The sequence below is a fragment of the Heliangelus exortis genome, chromosome 21 (genome assembly GCF_036169615.1).
Source record: "Heliangelus exortis chromosome 21, bHelExo1.hap1, whole genome shotgun sequence".
NCBI lineage: Eukaryota > Metazoa > Chordata > Aves > Apodiformes > Trochilidae > Heliangelus > Heliangelus exortis.
The window spans coordinates 2,624,320-2,647,584 of NC_092442.1; the positions used below are offsets into that span (position 1 = coordinate 2,624,320).

At 41.9% G+C, this 23,265-nt stretch overlaps 1 protein-coding gene across 5 annotated transcripts in view; it reads left to right on the plus strand.

Moving 5' to 3' along the window:
• AUTS2 (activator of transcription and developmental regulator AUTS2) overlaps window positions 1-23,265 on the plus strand; it is a 758,376-nt gene that overhangs the window by 179,923 nt on the left and 555,188 nt on the right. For all 5 annotated transcript variants that reach the window (XM_071765453.1, XM_071765456.1, XM_071765457.1 and 2 more), the window contains exon 2: window positions 22,681-22,890. In XM_071765453.1, coding sequence (XP_071621554.1) covers window positions 22,681-22,890 — 210 coding nt within the window. The remainder of the gene's footprint in view (window positions 1-22,680; window positions 22,891-23,265) is intronic.

A 23,265-nucleotide genomic window follows, 5' to 3' on the forward strand; every position in this document is an offset into this window, starting at 1 on the left:
GGAGAGATTTATGATGTCTGTGTGTTCATCCCATTTCTGCAGACAGCTCTTCTAATGATAAAGGTGCATATATCTCAGTGTGATGTAAACAACTTGATAGATGGCTTGCAGTTTATGTGGAGAAAATAGTGGAAGCTTTTTATCTATCTGTAAGGCTTCCTGGGAGGCTGTGAGCAGGTGGCCTGGTAGAGGCACACAGGTATATCATCATTACCTGCAGTCAGGCTGTTTGCAGGTACTGACTGATGCTAACATTTCTATTCTGAAAAGAATCAGCTGGTGAAGGCAAAAAGAATGGAGCTCAAGGCTGCCAGAGCACTTCTACTCTCCTTCACAGTTTAAAAGCAGAGTAAGAAAAGATAAGAGTATATTAATATAGTAACTGGCAGCCAGTCTGTGTAGCAAAGTAATTCTTAAATCCTTTTTTAGGAGAAAATGCAAATTTACTGAGTGTAGTGTATGGTCACAGGTGCAGGTTTAAATTGTGGAGTAGCAGGAAAAGATTAGGATCTTAGGTATTTATTGTAGTGACATAGTACAGATATACACGTTCTCAAAAGAATGTTCATCTTTCCACCTGGGCAAGCCACATATATAAAGCTCTTGTTTGTCTGCTTTTTTGCCCCTGAATTTCTAGTGTGGGCACAAGCACTGATCAGCTTTTCAGGTGCAGAAATTCCACTTAAAAGAATGAAACCAAATTTCAGTTGTCATAAAGACATCAGCCAGAGCAAGACAATGTCTTCCTAATTCAAGAACACTCAAAAGCTAAATAAATTAAGTACTGAAATACATAGAAATTCTTGTGTTGAATTTGGTGAATTTAAAATTGTCACAAATATTCTTCTTTTAATCTGTGGCTTGTAGGATTGCCTGTGTGAAATGTGCTCTAGCTGCAAAAGTTTTATTAAGGGAGGGGGACAAAACGGACTTTCCAGTGGCTTCAGCTCTTGACAAACATCATGCTGGTGTGATATGAACTCCTGTCACCCCCCCAGCAATACCCAATGCTTTTTATTTGCTCAGAAGTGACTGCACCCTTGTGTTTAGGGGCTGTGCAGTTGCCTGATTAGTGTTTTCAGGCTGATATTTCAAAGGGTTATCCATAAGGGCAGGTTCTTGTTCAGTACTGGCTCAGCCAATTGTTTTAGAGCCTGTGGACATCTTCTAATGGATCTTGTGCTGCAGTAACAGCTCTTCTGGCTGGGTTTGAAAGCATCAAAGATTTACACAGGTCACCTTGAGGTTGTTTGCTGGGAAAATAGTTCCTCAGGGATGTTTTTCTGGAAATTTAGCATTGTTGCAAGTATCGACAGATCCTGTGTCAGGGGAAGGATATTTAGGGTCTGAACAATGGTTTTTTGTATATATTAGGCCTGCAATTCCAGATAGAGTGGATGAAGTGTGTGCAGCATTGCTGCATGAATAGGTAATGCACAGCCTGATCAGATGAGTCAGGTGGAGAAAACTGGAGTGACTGAAAGTGCTTTCAGCTCCATGGTGAAGGAGGAAGGAGAACAGTTTGCAAAGTGCTGGTGCTCTTCCTGCTTTTGAATGCACCTGAGAAAGTTCCTTTCCCTCTATGCCTTGTTCAGCACTGAGCTGCAGGGGTAGTTGTTGCCAACTCCACAGGCTATATGAGAATTAACTTCCTGGAAAACAGCTTGGGACCCTTAGATTGAGGGCTTTATGGTTCCCATTCCATAGGATTCAGGCTGCCAAAGTTGGGGAACTTGATGGCTCTTCCTTCCACAGTTGATAGGAGGAGGTGGACACCTCCACAGCCTCAGCTGCCTCCCTCAGCTGGAAGAGAGAGTTGGTCCAGTCCATCTGTTGACTGAGGAAGAAGCAGGGCATGAGCATCCATTTCATTTCAGTGGGGAGAATCAAGGTCTATAAAATGAAAACATTGCACCATGATTATGAAAGCTTTCTATGTAGTTGGTGTGTTGTCTGTCATCTGTTACATGGAGTAGTAAGGTGAACCTGTGCTAGATTAAATAGACTTTGTAATTCTGAGCATGCAAACTTCATGCATTTCTGTTTGCTACACTTCTGCCTGGTGTATTGCTATTGCTCCCTTCACTATCAATAGTTTGCATACCTGAGTTGTGCAATGTGCATAATTATTGAAGATGACATTTAAAAAATCATAATTCACTGTATGATTAAAAATTGCACCATCCTGCAGTTCCAAAGCAGAGACCAACTGAATGAGTAACCTGGATACCCTCAAATTTGGTATTTTTTTTTTTCCTTAATCTTTCCCTTGGCTTCTGGATATGATTGGATATTTTAACTACATATTGAGCAATATGACAAAAATACTTGCCAGTGGTGATTTGGGGTTCTGTTTCAACAGATTTTAATGTGTTCAAGCGGGGTTAAGAGTTCATTGTTTGGGAAAGAACTTGGTGTACCTGTGGCTGCAGTTTGTGACATGCAACCCATGGGGATGAAAGGGTAAGCAAGTAGCAATCCATTGCAAACCAGGTCACATTCACTCAACTGCTATGACCTGAAGTCATACGCCCAGTTTTCTCATTTTTCTTCTTTTTAGATTGGCCTAAAAGAGGCTGACAGAAGAGGAGGAATTGTGGCTGGTTGGTTTTTGCCTGTAGGCAGTTTACAGATCGTTTTTGCTAGCTCACAATTACCTCATTTAAAATCCAAGATGTACTTCCCCCTAACCCCCCAAAGCTACAGGAGTCTTAGTAACAGGGTGCTGATGTTCTTTCTGACAGGATGAAGCTTTTACTTGAATGTTAATCAAATCACTCGTGCCACGATCTCTGCAAAGTGGTTCATTTTTAACTAGAAAAAGCATTTAATATATATTAGCTATGACACTGACTTTCTGAAAGGCTTTCTGCTACAGTGTAATATGAACATTGATTTGGGGATCATAATTGATATTATGTTTTGGCTCTGAACTGACTGTAGGTACAACACCTGCATTTGGGGTCCACATCTGTAGTTTAACACCCATTGAAATATTTACTCATGTCTGCTGGTCCAGACTATTTGTGAATGAGCAAGAAAAAAAAAAAAAAGTTGATGTCTTACCACTTGTTCCTGTATCTTTTTAGCTGAGAAAATTACTTTTCAGGAAAGTTGTATCACTGGGCATTAGGAGGACTGGATCATTAATATTTAACTGTGTTGGAAATAGAAAGCACTGTAACAATAATAATAATTTGCACTTGCACAGCGTATTTCTCCTGAGGATCTCAAAGCACTTTACAAACCATTTAATTAAGCCTTAGTAAATTCCTCTGAGGTTTATTATTAGTCCCGTTTTACAGATGGTTAAGCAAGGGCATAAAGAAGTTAAATGGTTTGCCTAAATGAGTTAGTGGCAACAATGAGCATGTACTTCAGGAATCCCAACCACAGAAGGTATCAGGTGACCACAGCATCTTGCCAGCAGCAAGCAGAAGAGCATGGCAGCTGAAAGGAGCTGAAGTGTTCTGTTTGAGGTAGTTCACTGTAAATATTCCCTGGAAATGGCATGGTGCTTTGATTGGTTATATTATTGCTGTTGAGGAGATATGTGGTTCATACTCATCTTGGCCAAGGGACAGAAGGGGCCTGAGAGCCCAAGCTGTGGAAGTGATTTTGTGTCCTGGCTCTCCACTTGGCCAATGGTCTGTGTTTCAGCTCTTCATTCACCAAGAACATCTGCATCACTCTGGTTTTGCCCTGGAAGAGACTGGTGATTTTTAGAATCATTATGGCCAGCCAGGAACTTAATTCAAGTAGGGAATGAAGTTCTTGCCACAGCACTTAAAATTATTCATATCATTAACAGCTGCTTCTCCTCAGATGCCCAACATGAAAGGTTGGTTTATCAAGACATAAAACAGAAGCTTGCAGGTGAAGGGAACTCATGTGTGTTGCTTAGCTGAGAACCACTTAGGAGGGTGTTAGTGTACAAATGCATTAGATTATGGTTAAGCAGCTTATGGACATAAAAACACATTAGAACTTTACAGCATGCTATAAATTACAGTTTTGTGGCATTCACAGCCACAATGTTAGGTAATTACATTCATTAATCTACTACTAAGAGCACATAAAGTTCCCTCCCAAATGGTACTGTGTGTGCTTGTGCTCAGCTGGGAATGTGCTGAGAAGGGCCTCACCTCCCCCGTGGCTTCCATCACTACTATTCTGCCTTCCTCAGTTATTTTCTGATTTTATGATGGTTGTCAGCAGACCAGACTTTCAAACATATTGGTCTAAATATTTAGGATCCATAATGGAAGAACTCCAGATAATCTTGTCTCATGCAGCTCAAACCTTTTTCTACTAAGGTGTAAGCTGTTCATGGACTTACTGCAGTCATTTAGTTAGGAAGAAGTTATTGCTTCTTGGTCCCTTAGGTGATCCATTTGTGCCCTGACAGCTGATATTCAGTGGGCTCTGTAATTGTTACCCTCAGCAGCTAATGGAGCTGTTCACACTTGCTTGGCCTTAGCTTGAGCATCTCACATTTGGTTTTCATCAGTGCAGAAATATATCCTCTAATTAGAGTAAATTCTCAGCTGGCATAAATAAGAATAACCACGTTTGTGTGTCTCCAGGTTGGATGTCTGTCCCACTGACCACTGCCTTTCTTTTTCTTTCTTTACCTTCTGTTGTGGGGAGAGGCTTTCAAATGGTTTTGTTTGAGGTGCAGCCTTGTTTGGTGCAGTCTTTAGCCACATTTTCCCTGGGACTTCCCATGAATGAAGATAGGAGAGCAGAGAGCTGTGTACTAACCAGTGTTCTTAACCTTTTGGAGTCAGTGACAGGAAACAGAACACATGGGAAATTCCTTGGAAAGCTTCCTTCAGTTGCAGTGACTGCTGAGCAGGGCACAGATGTGTAAAGTTACCTCTCTGTTGGAAAGTTGAACGTAACAAACAGAAGATTTGACTGGTTTATCACCCTGAATGTTCAAGAAATGAACATTCTGCTAACATAGATTTAGCATCTCAGCCCTTGTAAAAACTTAAACATACCTCAAAATCAAAGAAAAAATCCATTTAAAAAAAGCTTACACACCCTATTATGAAAGTCTGGGTCCATTCAACTCAGATTCCCTAAGATAGAAAGCACAACGTGTTCTCTTTTGTTTGTACAACTTAAATGAATCTGATTATAAAAATGTAAATTTTGACAAGTCGACAAGAGTAAAAACTGTAGAAATGACCCACTACTGAGCTGTCACTTCATTGATTGGGTTTTCAGTTGCTGATCATCTTTCACATCAATCCCATCTCTACATCTGTATGAGAAAGAGCCATGAAGCTGCTGCTGCTGATGTGGGAGCTGCTGTTCTGTCAGACAGTGACAGATGCTTCATCACACAACAGTCTTCACTGAAAGGCATTTATCTATTTGCTAAATAGATGTAGTTTCAATGACACTTGAACACTCCAGTTTCTAGGGAATTTCTTTGCCATTACTGATGAATTTATTATCCTGACCATTAAATTAATAAAATGCAGAGCACAAAGCAACAGCTTTTTTGAGGCAAGTGATTTTTTTTTTTGGTGCCACAGAAACACCTCCTGCTCCATGTCCCACCTGCTGCCCTGGATCTCCATGCCTAATGTCCAGGGGAGATGAAGGGAAGAAGGTCCAGCATCTTTTTAACTATGGAACAGGACAGGAGGAACCTGGTTGGCAGGGATGAGGCTCCTGTTGGAAGTCACTTGTCTTCATGCACCGTGCCCAGCTGTAGTTTGTAGTGCTGCCTGGAGCAGACTGCTTCTGCCCAGGGCATCCCAATGGGCTGCCCCTCAGCTGCTGCTCTGCTTTGCTATCAGCACCAAAGCTGAGCAGTGGTCTTTGCAAAGTAATGGTCTTTGTTTCTGAGGGAACAGCAGTTGTAGGGCAATGGCTGCCTGGTGGAGCACATGAAGTTTAACTCAGTGTTTGCCTGTTCCCTGCTTGGCTCCAGCCTACCTTTTAGGTATGAGAGAGTCAGCTGCAGTCGTGTGGGTTTTGCTTCCCTTTTTTCTATATGGAAGCATCAAGAAGTCAGAAATCCTGATTTGTAAGGGCAGTGTGTCTCCCTGCAGCCAGGCAGTGCTGGGGAGAGCCTGTAAGGCAGGGAGCAAACTGCTGGGGTGGGGAGAAATTTGGGGTCCTGTGCAAGAGTGTCAAGGCAGAAGGATGCTGCCAGAGCAGGATGTGCAGTGTCACATGCAGCTGCTAACCTGGTCCTTGCTCTCCTGACAAACAGCTGCCATTTTGGGTTAGTATCAGAGTTGTGGACCCAAGTGATCATCAGCACTCATGTATTACAAATGCCATCTGTGTCATCTGCAGAGCAGCCCATAAAGCCAAGAGAAAGCCATAAATATGGGCTCCCTCCTGGTGCTGGAGTGCCACGGTGAATCAGCTGCCCTTCCTCACACTCAGTCTCACAGCTCACATAATGCTGAGTGCTTTACTGCTCTGCTCAGGCATTCAGTGACTTAATTGTGTGATGGTATTGATGTAAAAATTTAACAGCCACTGTGTGTATTGACTATAGCTTCATTGGCTGCTGCTAGAACACGCTGTGCTATTGCCCTGCTATTCATTTAGCTGTTTTGGTCCATTTATTAGATATTACAGAGCTTTTCCTTTTCTGGACAGAACTAGTAGTGATTTCTGCAGTGAAAACCTATTGGGGATGACTCTAATCTAGTTTCTGAGGATTTGTTTATATGGGGCAGCACATGCTGGGCTAATTTTGGGGTGGGTGTTCCGTGGTATCTTTCTCCACAGTGAAGTTTTAATGAGGGGGTGTAGTACTCAGCAGCTTTTTTTCTCTGGAAAAAAAAAAGGGGGGGGGGGGGCAGCAAAAGCAAAATTGGCTCAATCAGTATTTATTGGCAAATTAATGTTCCTAAAGACTTTCTTTTGCTTGTTCTTTTCTAGAGTTTGGAGAAATAAGATTTCACGTAATGCAACTGGGATTGGATTACTGGATTGAATTTTGCAAAGTACACTAGGGAGAGCTGAGCCTGTTTAGAAAGCAGCTAAGCCCCTCTAAGTCAGTAAAAAAATCAATTCATGATAGTTGATGAGGGATTTTTCAGTGGTTTTTGTTTTGGGTGGTTTATTTGCTGTTGGATTGTCATGTTTCCTTGGTGGTGTTTGATCAAGGTTTATTAAGGTCTTGGTGGAGGGATGGTGGGGTGCAACAATTCTCTCAAAAAGAGGAAGGAAAAAAGCACTTTTGGAAACTGAGGCCTGTTTGCTTATTGAAGACAAAGCATTAGTTCCTATAGGAGCTCTTCAACTGAGTTTCTATTTTGTGACTGTTTCAGAAAGCCACAAAAACATGAAGACAATAAAAATGTATCAAAGCTGAGGTTGTGATTGGGTATTACTTTGCATCTGGTCCTTTGTGTACTCAGGAGCTCCTGCTCCTCCCTTCCCTCCTCTCCTTCCCCCAATGCTCCTGCTGTGAGTTGAGGTTTTGGTCCTCAAAACCAGGCCAACCACATTATTGTAGTGCAGATGGCAATAATCTGTGTGTGTGACTCTGGTAAGAGATCTCAGGACACAGCAGGGCTTGGGAGATTCCAGCTCTGTTGCAGGCATGGTTCTCATCCTGAAAAAATAGTGTCTGAACTTAGATTGTTTCTCTCTGTAAAATTGTCCTGAATTCTGGACTTCCTTTTCTGTTTCTTAGGCCATCAGTACTGTGCTCCTGGGTTGTTATTTTTTTATGCTTGGAACTGAATTTTTTGGACAGTGCTATGACAGCCTAATCAAAGAGAGGTGTGAGTGTCAGAACCTGGGCATGGAGCTGGGCTAAGTTAGAGGGAAAGGAAAAGTGAGAAGGTTGGGAAGGCTGGCAAATTTCTCAGGGTGTGGAGTAACTTCTAGTAGTCATTCAGAATGCTAGGAAGTAAGAAAAATAATTCTGCATGAGGTAAAGACTGCCATGGGAGGAAGCCAGAAAACATTTGTTTGGAAATGTGTACAGTATCTTTTAGGCACCAATGCATCCTCTGACAGTCCTGAGAGGGAGACAGCAGAAGCATGGGACGTGAGAACACTGTATCCTCCTCATCCTTACATAGGCAATGGACAAAAAGGCAAAATGTTTGAGCTGTTCTAACAGAACTAATGGTTTTCCAGGTGAGGCTTAATGCCCTCAGCCAATCTCTGCAGCTTATGCTTTTACATTATAGTAATTTTCTTGAGTCAGACATCCCTGCTCCCTGTTCAGTAAACACAGAAAGCATAGATTATCAGTTAAGAGTATCGACAGCATTTCAAGTGCTATCAGAGAACATTTAATTCAGTTTAATTTTGTGATAAATCTCATGTTTAATCCTCTGGTTGCTCTGTAATCATGTCGCTATTGATCTTCTCTGAATGACTGCATGTGGTTTAATAAACTTTGTCATTAACCCAAGCTTTCCAAAGGGGGAGATTGATTCCAGTATCAAGTCTGATGGAACCAATAAGCACCTGAACACCATTAAATCTGTCCATTGTAAAACATTTGCATTAAGATCAAAGTAAAAGTGTAGAGGTGAATTTGCAGCTTATTAGAGAAAGAGTTTGCAGTTGGAAAGTCTCAGTATGTCAGTCAAAATCAGCAGCAGTTTTCAGCCTGGCTGATTCAAGCTGACATATCCTTTCATTTCTTATTTCTCAAATCTGTCTTTCATCCTATTGGGCGACCTCCTTCCCTCTTTTCCCAGCCATAATTATATCCTTTAATTTATTCCATCTTTTTCACTCCAGGCATTTGTTTAGTCCAGGTTTTTTGAGGTCATTTTTGCCTCATAATAGAACTGCAGATTTTGGGTTGCTTTTTGAAATGTTGGTTTGGATTTTTCTGTCCTCAGCTTCTTTTATGAGAAGTGCCCTAGTTACATGAGATGTAAAATAGCCTAAGGAATAGAGGACAGGTGATAGAATTGGAAAAAAAAGGGATGACCTTCTCAAATTCCTTCCTCTAAGGCCAGTTCCCACCACTCCTCACAGGAGAGAGTTTTGGGCTGGGGGAACTGGTAGCAGGAGAGTGTTCCCAGGGAAGCAGGAGAGTGTTCCCAGGGAAGCAGGAGTGTGTTCCCAGGGAAGCAGAGGCACTGGCTCAGGTCAGGGGAGGAGGATGCAGAGAGCTGGTGGTGAGGGGATCAGGAGACTGAAAGTTGTCTGGAATCAGGGTGGAGAACAGGGAAGGGGAGATGACCCCTCTGTGTCAGGAAGGGCAAGAACACATGCAGGGAGCCTGGAGGTGTGGGAGGGAAAAATAAGAGAGCAAGAACCAAATGCATGTACATGCTGCTGAGTGATAGCTGTGAGACTGCTGAATGAATGCACAGAAAGGGAGATGCTGTCCTCTTCCAGTATGGATGATGGAGAAGAGATGAAAGATGTGGATTATCTATTCCACTCATCAGCAAGCTCCTGGCTGTGGAGATGAGGAAGGGCAAGAGGCAGTGAAGAGGGCACCATCCCACAGGGTGCAGCTCTGGGATATGCTGGGGGGGCTGTGTGCCTGAGGAAGTTGAAGGGCTGCAGGGGCTTGGAAGATGAGGATGACTTTGTTCCTGTTCCCAAAATAAATCAGGGAATAGTGCAACCCCTGAGCTGTCTTATGGTGTGTAGCAGTTGGAAACTATTATAGTTCTTGTTCAAAAATGTCTGCCTTGATGGGAGGGAGATCTGCCATGAATCCACAGCACCTTTGCAGTGTCTTGGTTGCTTTTTCTAAGCCTGTGCACAGCCCACTTTGTCCTGTTGGTACCTAATCCATTTACTGCTTTAAGTATTTAGCATTACGAGGCACAGATGAAGTAGGATGTTGCTCTCCTTCCAGTTTACAGATGAGCACTGCTGTACACAAGGGCTAAAGGCCCAAATTCTGAGCCATTTATTTCCTTTGGGAAGCCAGTCAGTGGGAATTAAATAGTTTTAGACCCCTGAATACTTGCTTTGAGGATTGGGGCTTAGCTTACTGCTGCAGGTCACAAAGAGAGTCAGTGGAAGGTCAGGAATTTCAACAGATGTCTCCAAGTACCCACATTAATAACTTAGCATCTCAGTCCAGCCAGCTCTAATCCTGTGCCTGGCAGGGTACAAGTTGTGATAAGATCAGACGGGAGTGATTTGGATGCTGGCACCAGCAAGCAGCTTAGAAAACAAATCTTTAGTAGGAAAGGTTGTCTTCCAAGTGCAGCCTGATTCCTGCTTAGGTTCTAATTCTCTTCAACATATTCCGGAGCTCTCGAGAGATGCATTGCAGAGCTTTATCTGCTTTCTGCTCCAGGCAAGTTTTTACAGAGAGACAGCAGTTTGGATGCTTTCTACAGAAGAAATGGTTACAAGTTCAGTTGAGACAGCCAGGTCTATCAAGTGTGGTTGGAATGTAAGTATTTCTCAAGCGGTATGATTCACAGCTTTTGTAACTCATGCAAGTTTGCTGGAGGCATTAGGAAAGCTCTTGACTTGAGATGTTCTGTTTTGGAAGCAGATCCCCTGACTGTGCATCTCTACTAAGTTAAATGTGTAGCTTCTAGGTTGCTATAAACAAGAAATATTACAGAAATTGCTTTTCCAGCTATTGAATAGCCCTGAATATCAAATGACACTTCAGTTTTAAAAGATCTCCCACAAAGTAGCTTTAAAAAGTTGAATATTTACAGAAGATTTCATATTTTCAGCCACAGCACAACTGAAAATAAGATTTTCTCCTTTTTTATTCTCTGGTGTATGAGGGAGCTTTATGGACTCTGTGCCTTGTAATAAAACTGAAGAAAGCAGTCATCTCTGGTTTTCCCTTTTTATTTATTCATGCTATCTTCTGTGTCCCTTTAACTGGAGACTCCATATTCTAGATACAGGATGAAAGGGAAGAACTTACATTTTCCCTCCTAGGAAGAGCTGAATACACCTGATGGGTTTTGGGTGATGCCACATGGACTTTGGAGCATCTACTGGCCTAAAGCTGAAGCAAATGCTTTGCTGCCAGGATGTGGTGCATATGCACAAGTGGAGAAATAAAGATGGAGAACGTGTGGCTTTTCTCCAATAGCTCTGATTTTCTGCATTTGGTATGGTGGCTGATACCTTTGTAAAGTAACAGCAAAATCATTCTGGTATTTATTTCATCAGTGGATGTGAATGAGGACTCTTGAGATAGGAGCAACTTATACCTACTTTGTAAGTGGTGCGAAGGACAAGGCAATGATAAATCTTGTCTGTTATGCTAAGCTGTGCTTCTGAACTGCAGAGAGGGGGATCAGTGCTGTACAAGAATGTAATCCTTCTGGTTTTTTGATCATCAAATTTATCTTCACTCTATCTGTTTCCTAGGGGAAGAATAAGGCAGCAAATGGAAAGGTTACATATTGCACCATTTCTTAAACTTCTGTTCTTTACTATTTTTTTTCAGCCTGAATGCTAGAAGGAGGTTTTTTTTTCAGATGGCAAGTTTAACCATTGTTTCTTTTTTCCTCCTCTAATTGCACAAAGGTTCTGATCCTTTTTCTAGTGAAGAATATTACCAAGTTTGCCTTAAGTGGTAGAGTCCTCTGGTCCTATCTGAGAGCACGCTCCTTGTTTTCTAATCACTGGGCTTTCATTTTAAAATCTGCCTTCTGTTGTATGCCATGTGCCAGGAACCAGTGGTGTAGAGTTAAGTGGTTCTCAGAGAAGGAGAAAAAAAAATGAAGAGGAATGTAAGACAGAGACAGAAAAGCAATAGTTCAACTTCTTGACCCACAAGATGGAAAAGAGTTGTTTCAATATAGGTTTTTATTTTGAAAAGCTTCAATGATTATAACCTGGTATTGTGTGCAGGTTTTTTGTTTGTTTACAAAATATTTGGGTTGAAGCATTTACCATCTGACATAATCTATTAGTAGTTGTTCTAACTCTGTCATTTTCCTTGTTTATTTTTGTATTGTCTGTCCAAAGGGCCAGGTTTGTCCTGCTTGTTTGCATAAGCAGAGGGATGCCTCTGGTTTCCCTTCGTGCTTGTAAGGCTTTATTTGTGCTACAGAAATAAATGACATAGATACTTCCATCTCCCCCTATTCTCTCCCCAAATAGTTCAATTTCCCAGTTGTTTTTACCTGTGTTGTCTCAAGGTGGATTCTCTGTCTTGACTCCTGCAGAGCAGATTTTTTGCTCTAGCCTTGCAGCAAAGGTAATCTCTTCTGTGGGGTCCCAACTCCTTTCTTTTTTGTGGCTGTGATATTTTAGTGAGCATTGTGAGACCTTTAGAATAGATTGGACTTTCCTGGTGCTGCATCACCTTCCTGCAAGCCAAGAGTACAGGGGTGCTTCTCATTTGATTTACAAACCATAATACATTTTTTATGAATGCTGAGTGCTGGGCTAATGAATGGTGCCAGTGTGAGAGCCTGGAGGCTGAAGTCATCTCTTTAGCCCTAGTGCTGGGATAGTAGGGATGAGAGCTGTCTAAGCCCACATCCATTTAATCTAACCCTAACAATAAGGGGAGATACCCTTTAAATGGAAGATTTATTGGCCCTCTAACTCCTTGGCCTCAGTCTGTGGCCTGCCAGCAAAGTGCCATTTGAATTATTCAGTGAACACTGTGTGGATCTGGGGAGGAGCCCATGGGCAGCTTCATGCCAAAGGCTCTGCTGGAGGGAAAGATGATTTCATTGCAGCAGTCTCCTGGTAAAGTTGGCAGGATGCTAGGCAAAATAAAGGACTGATGCTTTGGGACAGGAAATAAACATGGTTAAAAGGGGAAATATTCTTAATGCTAAAAAAACCCAATGTGATTTGGTCCTAAGACTGCATGTTTGTTTTGGTCAGTGTACGCAGCTTTTGTTTAACTGCAGATAGGAACATACAAAATTGTTTTTTGGGGGAGAAAGTTTTAAATCTTAAAAATTATTTACATTCCAGATCAGAGCAAAAAGTGCAAATAAAGAAAAAAGCCTGTGTGAAGGAAAGGAAATTCCAGATGTTTCGTTGCAGAACTGAAAAGTTTCTCAATTATTTAGACAAACTGAAATGATTTGTTTCTTATTCCTCAGTATGATATTTGGTAACTGCTTACTTGGATCCTCCTTGCCACGAAAAGCTCATTTTCCAAGGAGAAAAAATTTTGGCCCTGCTGTGACAAGAAGCTTGAACTCAGGCACAGGAACCTGGACAGTCCCAGCATCAGATCAGGTGTTGCTGTGCATGGCTGGGCTATATAGAAATGTGTGATCATGGCTGTAAATGTGCAACTCCAATCTTGTGGCAAAGGGAACAAAACTTCACCTTTATTCAGGAGCTGCCTTAATGCTCCTCACTCTCTGCCTGATGTCTGATTGTACCTGAGCAGTGTGAGAGCAGCAAAGCCATCTTTGTTGGCATGAAGATTTAAAGCAAGCAAGCATCCCTAGGGATTCTTTTTCTCTCTACACCCCTTTTCCATTTCTTTTCATTCCTCAAACAAAGAAAATAAACACTTCGTGAGAAATGTGGCTGTGCTGCTCACAGGGTTTATCAAGCACATTTATTTAAGGCCCAGCACCATGAAATAAACCCAGGCCCAGTGGGAATAAGATTTCCCTTGGCTGCAAGGGCTGCATACTTGGTGAGCAGCCTGGGGGATGTCAGTTATGTAAAGCATGGCTGGGATGGATTTTTTTCTTACCAGTAACATGCCTGTTGCCTTAGAAGCACTTGGAGTCATGCCCTGGTTTCTGCTGGAGCTGGAGCTTGTGGAGGGGCTGAAAGGGCAGTCAGAGGGGGCTGGCACAGCCCTGTTTGCTGTGAAAGCTGCCCTGGGTGCTTTACCAAGTAAAAAAAGTTGTAGGGGTATGAAAGGTACTTAGGAAAGATGATCTGAAAAGTCTGAAAGACTGTATGTGTTGGATAGAAAGTAGCTGAGATGATGCCAGCAGAGGGGACAGATTCCTGCTGGGAGAGTCCAGTTCTTGCTGGTACTTTTCACAGCATGCACTCAAAGAGTCAGAGGTGTAACGAGGATGATTTAGTCAAATATTCAAGAAAGAGGTAACCAGGTAGCCTTGGCCTTTCCTGGCAACTTGTGGAAGACCTAGAAAAATCTCTAGGAAAAAAACCACAACACAGGATGATACTTGTAGGCCAGCAGAAGCTGGATGGAGTGAGAGCATCAGGATCTCTTTTGTCAGGAATACACAGGTTTCTGGCTATTATCAGTCTGAGCAGGATCAGTTGTGTGTACTTAACCAAAAAGAAACCCCAGTTCAGTGGCTCTGCAGTCTACCTGGCATTGCTCAGCACTTTCTCAGCAAGAGTTGGGTTTTGCCTAACTTTTGTTGCATGGACTCCAGTAATGTGGATGACTGCTTATCACAGCTCTGGCATGGTATGGTGTAGTAGTTTGACAATATTGAGATGGGAGAGGGGAAAATAAAGTTGAGAATATTCATGTTTGAAAAGGTGAAATAAATGACTGGCAATCAATTGCTCTGATACTCAGTTTCATGACATCATTTTTGGCCATATTTAATTTCAGCCTGTCTTTTGGGCTCAGTAGCTGCCACTGTAGTCTTAGCTTTCAGCTAAACATTTATTTTGTATAGCATCTGTATAGGCTGGTATGTATGTAAAATGTATAAGAGTCTCCATTTTGGCTCTACCTGTTGCTGCTGCTGTTTTGTAGAACTTGAAATCTTGCTCAATTACATTCTGCTGTCGTCGAAGTTGGTGTGTAGGACTAAGTTTTAATGTTTTGTACTCAAATACATGAATAAAATGTTCTTTTAAACATGATTTTCATCATGTCAAGTTAAAAAATTGCGTGTATACCCATATTCAGCAGTCTCAAAGCCAGGAAAGGCAACTTGAAAGATGTTGCTAAAATCCCATGGGACACAGTGAGACTTGGACACATGTCTGCATGGAATGAAGTCTGAGAAAGCAAGGCACAGAAACAATATTATGAAGTCTTTCTGAATAATCAGAAAGCAGCAGTGCAGGTCTCATTTAAGGTATCAAGTATCAGAAATTGTTGAGAAATTGAGTGTGTGCATGCAAACACTCAGTATGCTGCAGAGAGGCATGGATGGACTTAGAAACAGAGAGGGACAGTTATTTTGCCAAGTAAAATACTTCTTTTACATTACTGAGATCTGGTGTGTTACTTGAAGTCTGTCACAGTTGGACTAAAGAGTGACTGCTGTCCCACTGCAGCAATAAATAGTGTAAAATCTTAGCAGGAAAGAGTTGACAGTCAGTTATTTAAATAATGCCAGGGAGAACACAATTTCAAGTGTGTAACCATGGCTGAGCTGAGTAGCTGTATGTACAGCAGCCCTGGTTTCCATTTCCCTGCTGTGTGGATGTAGCTGGCAACCACATATTTAAGTTCCTCCAAGCTTGTGGGTTTGGTTTGTTTTTTATTTGACCCTTGTATTTTTATGAATTGTGATGCAGCTGTTAATGATAAAATGGTCTGCTTTATTTTTGAAGATCCTGAAGTCATTTACTCAAACAGGTTCCACTTACTCTGGGATCAAGGACTCTTCTCTTGGTGAGCCCTATTACAGTGAGGAACAGGATCACAGGAGGGTTTCCTCTTCCTGTTAGGAGTGTAATTAGAATCCAGTTTTCCTCTGCCTCCATCTCCTATTTGGTGGGTGGTATGGGAGGAGTTGCTGTACACATTGTAGAAGCAGTATCTGTGTCCTTAAAATGCTTGGTGCTTACTAAAGCCTGACTTGCAGGAGTGCTGAGCACTCCCAGCAGCTGCTGAGCCTCATTACACACAGGGCTCTGGAGAGCCACAGTCTTTGTAAAATCCAATTTTAGCTGCTTCCTGATGGGTGCTTTAAATTAGCAGATATTTGCGACCTGAGCACGACAGGAATGTTGTTGCCACCTGTAAAATGGGAATAGTGGAATACCTTCCTCTGGCTAAAGAGCTGGAGAGTAAATCATTGCTATTTGTTGGGCATCTGATACTACAGTGAGAAGCTGGACACAAAAGCCCTTGAGGAAATTAATAATTGTGTGTTCAGAGCAGGGTGTGAATGGAGTGTATGGAAACAAGTTTTAGGTCCACATATTGGACAAAGAGGGGAAAACAAAGTCCTAAGTGGCTGCTCATTAGGTGAATATGTTCCTTTCTGCAGAGGGAAGTAAGAGCCATGCCATCAGGTAATTAAAGATTGTATCGGGATTTATATGCACAAGAGGGCTGAATTAAGGTGGTGGTTGCAGCCCTAATCCTGGCCTTTCATAACTTGTAAGTCTTTGACTATGTAACCTCAATAATGTTGCTTTAATGTCGTCTTTTGTGTGTTATTTGAATCAGCAGCACCTGAAAAGAAACCTTCTGTTTATCAATGATACTGTTAACAAATGGTTTGGGAGGAAAAATCAAAGCAATCTCTTTGCACCAGAAGTGTGTTTACAGAACGTATCTCAAGCAGACAGCAAGTTGCTTTTTTGTTGTTTTGCCTTGTCTCTGAGCACCACAGTGTCCTGCAGCCTGGTACAGCATTTCATCTTTAGGCTGTTGCACAACTTGTTTTACAAAGCCAATGAACCACTTTGTTTTCAGATTGTAGGGAGAGGCAGGAGGCAAGGGATTGCAATTTTTGGAAAACAAAGCAAACAAAACAAGATTAGATCTTCCTGCAGAGTTCTCATGACTTGAAGAAATTGCTGGGATTAGTGGGTTGGTTACTGCACCCACTGTAATTGACATCATGACTTTATTCTCTGGTTTTCTGTGTCCTAAAATACCATCATTTTATTTTGAGAATCCTTTTCTGTGTTGTAGTGCACTTTACACCTTTACTTTATCTGAGGTTTTTTTTTAAGGTGGTTTGCCATTTTTTTTGCTTGTGAAATGCTTTTGGGTAACTAATTGTGCTCTCAGAAGAACACCCTGTGCATTTATCTACCTTATCTGGAGGGAAATGAATGACTATTATAAACATGTTTTATTTTCTGCTTTGGAAAGATTGCAGGTCTTAGTGCATTGTTTTCAGCCCTTTACATCTGGTTGTGACTTCCAGAACTCAAATCATGAATTATGAAGTGCAGGAGTGAGGTATTGCATTTTCATCCTTCAGCTATAAAAATTCTTTCTGGATGTAATAAAAAGGCAATCTGGGCTGATGGAGACTGTAAAAGATGTGATGGCAAAATTGATACCCTCAGACTGGCACCATTTGCTGATTCTGGGGGCATTTTGTGCAGCTGTTGGTGTGTGTTGTTCTACTGGATTCCCAGCTAAGGCATGATGCTGACCAAGCTGCAGTACTTCCCTCAGCTGTACTCTCTTGGCATCTTAATTTCTTGCAAGCTAAACTTTGTTAGAAATTCTCTCAGAGAATAAGGAGGTGGTGATTTTGTCTGTGCCTGTTTCCACAGGAAGCCCTTTGGCTGCTTCTTGCTTCACCTCATCCAAGGTCCCTGGCAAATGAAGCATTTCTGCAGCTGACAGCCAGGGCTGAGGGGCTGGGGCTGTCTTACAGCTCTGTCCATAACTTGGAAAGAATTTCAAATCAACTCCTGCAGCTAGTGAAAATGTATTTTATTTTCTTTTTCTTTCCCCTTAATTGGCTCCTTCCTTCTGCACTCATGTTCCTGATCAACTATGAATTGCTTGTATCTTGAAAATAGACTGAAAGCTCCAGAAGTACCTTTCTTACAATTATATTTGACAAGGATGCTTTGGACGTCTGAACAGTGGACAAGGGCAAACTGGTAGATTCAGTCTTGGTTTTCAAATTTTGAGTTTTAAGTGAAGCAGTACATGTACATTTCATGATTGTTTAATGGTTTTAGGTTTTGAAAAAGTGTGATTTCTTTATACTTGATGTTTTTGTTGGAATGAAAGATAAATTTGGTGGGCTCTGATATAAAGCTGTTGTGGGCTTTAGCAAGAACCTGGGGAGCAAATTCTTGGAGAGTTATTTTAGACTGATGCAGCTGTTTGGTTTGGTTTGATGTTTGGTTTCACTAACCCCGCACTGTAAGCTACTTTTGTCTTTAAAAAGTTGCACTTCACTGGTGTCATGATGTGTGCAAATTCAGAAAGTTCTTGTGACACTGAAATCACAACTCTGATCCACAGGGATGATTTAAAAAGATGAAAGCTTGAAATCCTTGAGCAGCACCTGGAAGTTTCATCCAGATAAGTGCCTCTGTAGCTTTGCTTTTCACCAAGTGTTCTCCCAGAGAAATTGCTCCTGTAATAAGGAGTGGAGCAGAGTTCCTGTTGGTGACCTGAGATTTGATGTTGTCATCAGAAGGGAGGTGGCTGAAGGGCAAGGGCAGGGGGAGAGCTTGGCAGCAACGGACTGGTTCTTGAATGAGATTCATGGGACTTCTGTGGACCCTGCAAAGCACTGGGAAGCACTGCTTGGATCTGATTCAGGATCTGATTTCTAATGAATGAGCTGTCATTTACATAGCAAGAAGATGGACTCATGAAATAGATAGGGTACAGCTCCCTGAAAGCTGAACGCTTGCTGAGAATGTGGTGTGTCCTTCAAGCCTCCTACCTCGAGAAATTATCTGATGTACCCACGGAGGCTGCTTCTCCTCCCCTCAGCTAATGCAGGGCTTGGATTGAAAATGTTAATGTTAAGTGGAGCTGAGATGATTGCAGTTGCCACCCCATCAGGCTTCAGCAGCCCTCCAGCTTGCTGGCCTCGTGGCAGGAGTCTCTTCAGCATGGGTGGCTCTTCTCTGCTATGGCATGTACAGTAGTATCAGGTTGATTAATGTGCCCAATAGAAATAAAACAAATGGAAATTTTTTTAGATTATACAGTATACTCATAAATATTAATGCACTTTTGTATTGAATTGCATGTAATTACATATTTATACGTTTAAGTCACCTTCCTGATACACTTAAGGCACTTTACTGATGGAAGATATTTCCGAATAAGATGGTTTTAAACCATGTCTAATATGTTTGTAGGATTTATTTAATAATGTGTGGGCTTGTATGCTGGCAGGAGAGGAGAAAAACCTCCAGTGAAGTCTCAGTGTGTTGTTCACTGAGTCTGCTACTTAGTTTGAATTGCCTCCATGGGCAGCTGCTGAAAAATACGTCTCGACATGAAATATTGCTCCATCTCCTTATCTGTGGAGATAAGGTCTGTGCAGTCCTGTCACCTTAGAGTAATTACAACTTATTACTCTAATCATGATGATGCCTGAAGTCTGTAATTAAGATTGTGCTGGCTAATGTACTAGCAGGCAGCATGGTACAGCTATTGTCCTATCTAAACAACAGAAAGATAAAAATTGGATGAGGGAGAAAGGGCAGAAAGGGGGGAAGTGATTTATGCAGGGCCACGGTTCCCGCCAAGCTCCGCCTCCGCCCAAGGCAGCGGCTTCCAGGAGGGCAAAATCCCTGTGTGTCCTCTGCAGCCTCCTTTGCACTGCTGTGCCCACAGCCTGGGCAGTTTGCACCCTCAGACACGAGGACTGACACCCCCTGTGGTCTCTGTTCCAGCTGGTGTTAATGCATCCTATCCCCCTGTGTCTAATCTTGTGTTCTTGAACGTGTCCTGTTTCACTCCAGTCTGCAGACTGACTTTAATAGATATATTTCTATATAGGTACATAGTTAAAGCACCAATCAATAGCTGTTGAAAGCAATGGGAGGTTCTGCCATACAATTCAATAATGCAGGGGTTTGACCCACAGCACTCTGTAATTTTCTCTGCAGTGATGTCAGCTGGTGAAAAGCAGAGGGCTGTTCTGGGGGAACAGACTTGTCTAAACACCAATCTTTATGCCTACATTTTACAGTAAGCCCACCTGCCAAACTGGATTTCAAGCCCACTCTCATAATTTGCGCCTGGAGCTCCTTTTCCTCTCCTTGGTCATGAGCCAAAGAGGCACCTTATTTTTGGAGATTTCTGCAAGGTCTTCCTTTGGTCTTGGAAGATCTCTTTTCTTAGGGTTTGAGGAAGCTGCTGTCAATAATCTTTGCTTTAGGTATTTACAGATTCTTTGATCCCACTTCTGACATAAGCTAAGCTTTGCTTTAGGTCTGCTTTGACAATTCGTGAAACTTGATGCATTTGGCTAGAAAATGGACTTCCTATAGAGGAGGTTATCCCAGATAGGCCCATAGTGATCTGCAAAATTTGACCCATCTTACACCCTCTTTAAAGCTAATGGCAGGTAGTAATTTCTTGATGGCAGTGCTAGCCCCATTAGTTATTTTATAAGTTTCTGGAAGCCTGCCACTCTTTCATTTAGATCCCTAGCTGAAAGAAAAGCAAAAAGAAGAAAAATCCCACAAAAGCTATTGAGTCATTAGGAGGATATTTTTTTTTCCAGAAGGTTTCTCTTCACTCTTTCAACCTTCCCCACTTAGAGTGAATGCTCTTAATAGCATTTCTATCTACAAATAACAGTTCCTGTGTTTTACCAGAGGTCCTGTGCTGGTGTAATGTACTGTTCAGAAAGCAGTGGGTTTTTTGCTCCTTATTTAGACAAACATGTAGATTTGTGTTTCTTGTGAGCAGAGTGATGATAAGTTCTCTTGAAGGCACAAATCTGTTCTAGGATAAAATATCTCAGTGTTTCAGCAGAGTGCATTGAACAAGTTGTAGCTGTGGTGCTGCTCTGCCAGGCTGGAGCTGCTTGGTGGGAATGGTGGCATTTTCCAGTTGGTACTGGAAACCAAAGCATGGCACTGGCTGCAGGATGGGCTCTGCATTCCTTCTCCAGGAGCCCACAGTGTCTCACTTTTGCTGGAGCTGCTATTTTATGAAGCTATTAAGGCTGAGTATTGGTAAAATAGTAACTGTAATATATGACACCTGAGGATTTACCACCTTGCCTTTGTGGCATAAATCTGATTGAAAAACCTTCCTGGGAAAGGAGTCAGAAAGTGTGCTTGGAAAAGAGATTCTCTTCTCCTCTCTCTACTTTTCCTTGGGTTTGCTCTGTGGGATCTCTCAGCTTGCACACAGTGCTTTCACAAGGAGATCTGGAAACATGTTATGATGATCAGTGTTACTGCTGTCTCTTTTTTTAATAGCTGAAAGAGCCAGAGAAGAGGGACAGGACAGTCTTAAAATACTGATCCTGCTTTATAGCTAATGATGCTAAAGAGTTCTTTCATGAGCTTGGATAAAGCCTTAAAGACTTTTCTGATACAAGTACCATTGTGGGAAGAAAGGCTTAGGATGTTTCCCATGGTGTCTTAGTTGAAGAAAAGGTAGAAAAAAATGTCTTACAGCTTCTGCTCTGTACTCCCTTCTTTAATGCTTGTAAAATTATTCTTTTTACCAAATATCAAATTTGAATGTTGACTGTCCCAGTTTAATTAATGTTCTCATTGTTTCTAGTTATGCATTATGTGAAGCTTTAGATGGGCATTTAGGGAGCATACTTTAATTAAAGCCAAATTGATTTTTGCCTTTAGGCATATTTTTTTGTTGTTGCTGTTGGCTTTCTTTATTTTATTTGATTTTTTACATTGAAAGATGCCATAAATTGAATTCTGTTCTCCTAAGCCTAAATCTTTTTGTGAGACAGGGTCCAACAGCCTGATTTCTTTCCTGCTGGCAGTTATAATATTAAGTGATCAAAGCTGGCAGGCATGTTAATAGAATATGCTTAAAGAATTACACTGTTTCAGTAAAATGCCTCTTATAGGGCAATACTGTACTCTTGCATAAGGATTTCTTGGAGTAGATGTGACTTAGCAAACTGTATTTATTAGATGCACTATGCATTGTAGTTTACATCTTTTTAACAGCTTCTAATTCTTTCCTCCCAATGACCACCCAGCCTTTCTGACTTTAATTTTGTGTAACTGTTTTTCAAGTAACATTTATTTGAAACAAAACCATTAATTCTGTGTGTTGAACGCTATCAGTAGAAAAATAAAATAGCTGTAGGCTAAGTGACAAAACTCGTGTTTATATTGCAAGTCTTGGGGTTTTTTTAATAGACAGACACTGATTCTGGTGATTAAAGAAAAGTCAGTAACAAAGTTTTCAAACACAAGCTTTTCTTCCTCACCCCCTCCCCTTTTGCTTTCTCCACCCCCTGAGATTTGGAAATTATCTGCTTAGATAAGGCTTGAGGGAAATGCCCACTGAAGTCAATTGAGATTCATTGGCTTTAATTGGATTTATGTCAGCTCTTGCCTTGTCAAATACAAACAATAATAAATAAATGTTCAAAGCCAAGCCTTGTTGAAATCAAAGACAATTGTTAATTTAAAGAGTATAAACATATGCTTTCTTCTGAACACGTGCTTACTTGTGATACACCAGAGGTGTTGGAGAATTACAGGGTTGGCAATATCAACAGGAGCATGTGCCTGCTTCTCTGTGCTTGCTTCTTTAATTTCAGGGTGCTGAGTCCCTGGCCCAGGTTGCCCAGAGAAGCTGTGGCTGCCCCATCCCTGGCAGTGTTCCAGGCCAGGTTGGATGGGGCTTGGAGCAACCAGAGCTGGTGGGAGGTGTCCCTGCCCATGGAGGGGGTTGGAACTGGATGAGCTTTAAGGTCCCTTCTTACTCAATCTGTTCTATGATTCAGCTTAAATTTTATTTTGCATTTCCCTCTTTTGATGCAGTGGACACCAGACTGTGTTGTCCTTGTCTGGTGACTGCCTGGAGGGAGCTTTGCTGGTGGCTCCAAATTGCTGCTTGAAGAGGTTGAGGAAAGCAGAGCTGTATTCTAACCCCTGTGTTTTTCTTCTCTCCCTTCCCTGCAGAAGGACGTAGCTCTGAAACCTCAGGAACGGGTGGAGAAGCGACAGAATCCTCTTGCCAAGAAAAAACGGGAAGCACTCACCAATGGGCTCTCCTATCTTCCAAAAAAGAACAGACTTCACCACCACCAGTACAGCTCCGACCGGGAAAATGATCGGAATCTTTGTCAGCACCTTGGGAAAAGGAAGAAAATCCCCAAGGGCCTCAGACAGGTAGGACACAAGTTACTTGTGGTGGGGAGGGAGGGCTTTGGCTGGTGGCTTGTGCTGTGTAGAAGCAGATTTCTTATTTTGTGGCATTCCCCTTGTTTTAACCCTTTCATAGTAGATTTGTTCTTGGGTGTTGCTTGGTTCCATATCCTGGTGCTGGAGAGGGAGAGGGAAAGTAAGTGGTGTGGTGATGCCAGAGCTGAGCTGATTAATAAATGAGCAAAGGTTGGAAGAGCTTTCCATGGGCTGGTTGGGAAACTGTCAGGGCAAACAAATGTGGTCTCTCTATTACACTGTTAGGCCAACTGTGAGCTATAAATATGCTTTGTCTTTAGACTTGGTAGAGAGAAGCACAAAACCCCCTTGAGAACATCAAGG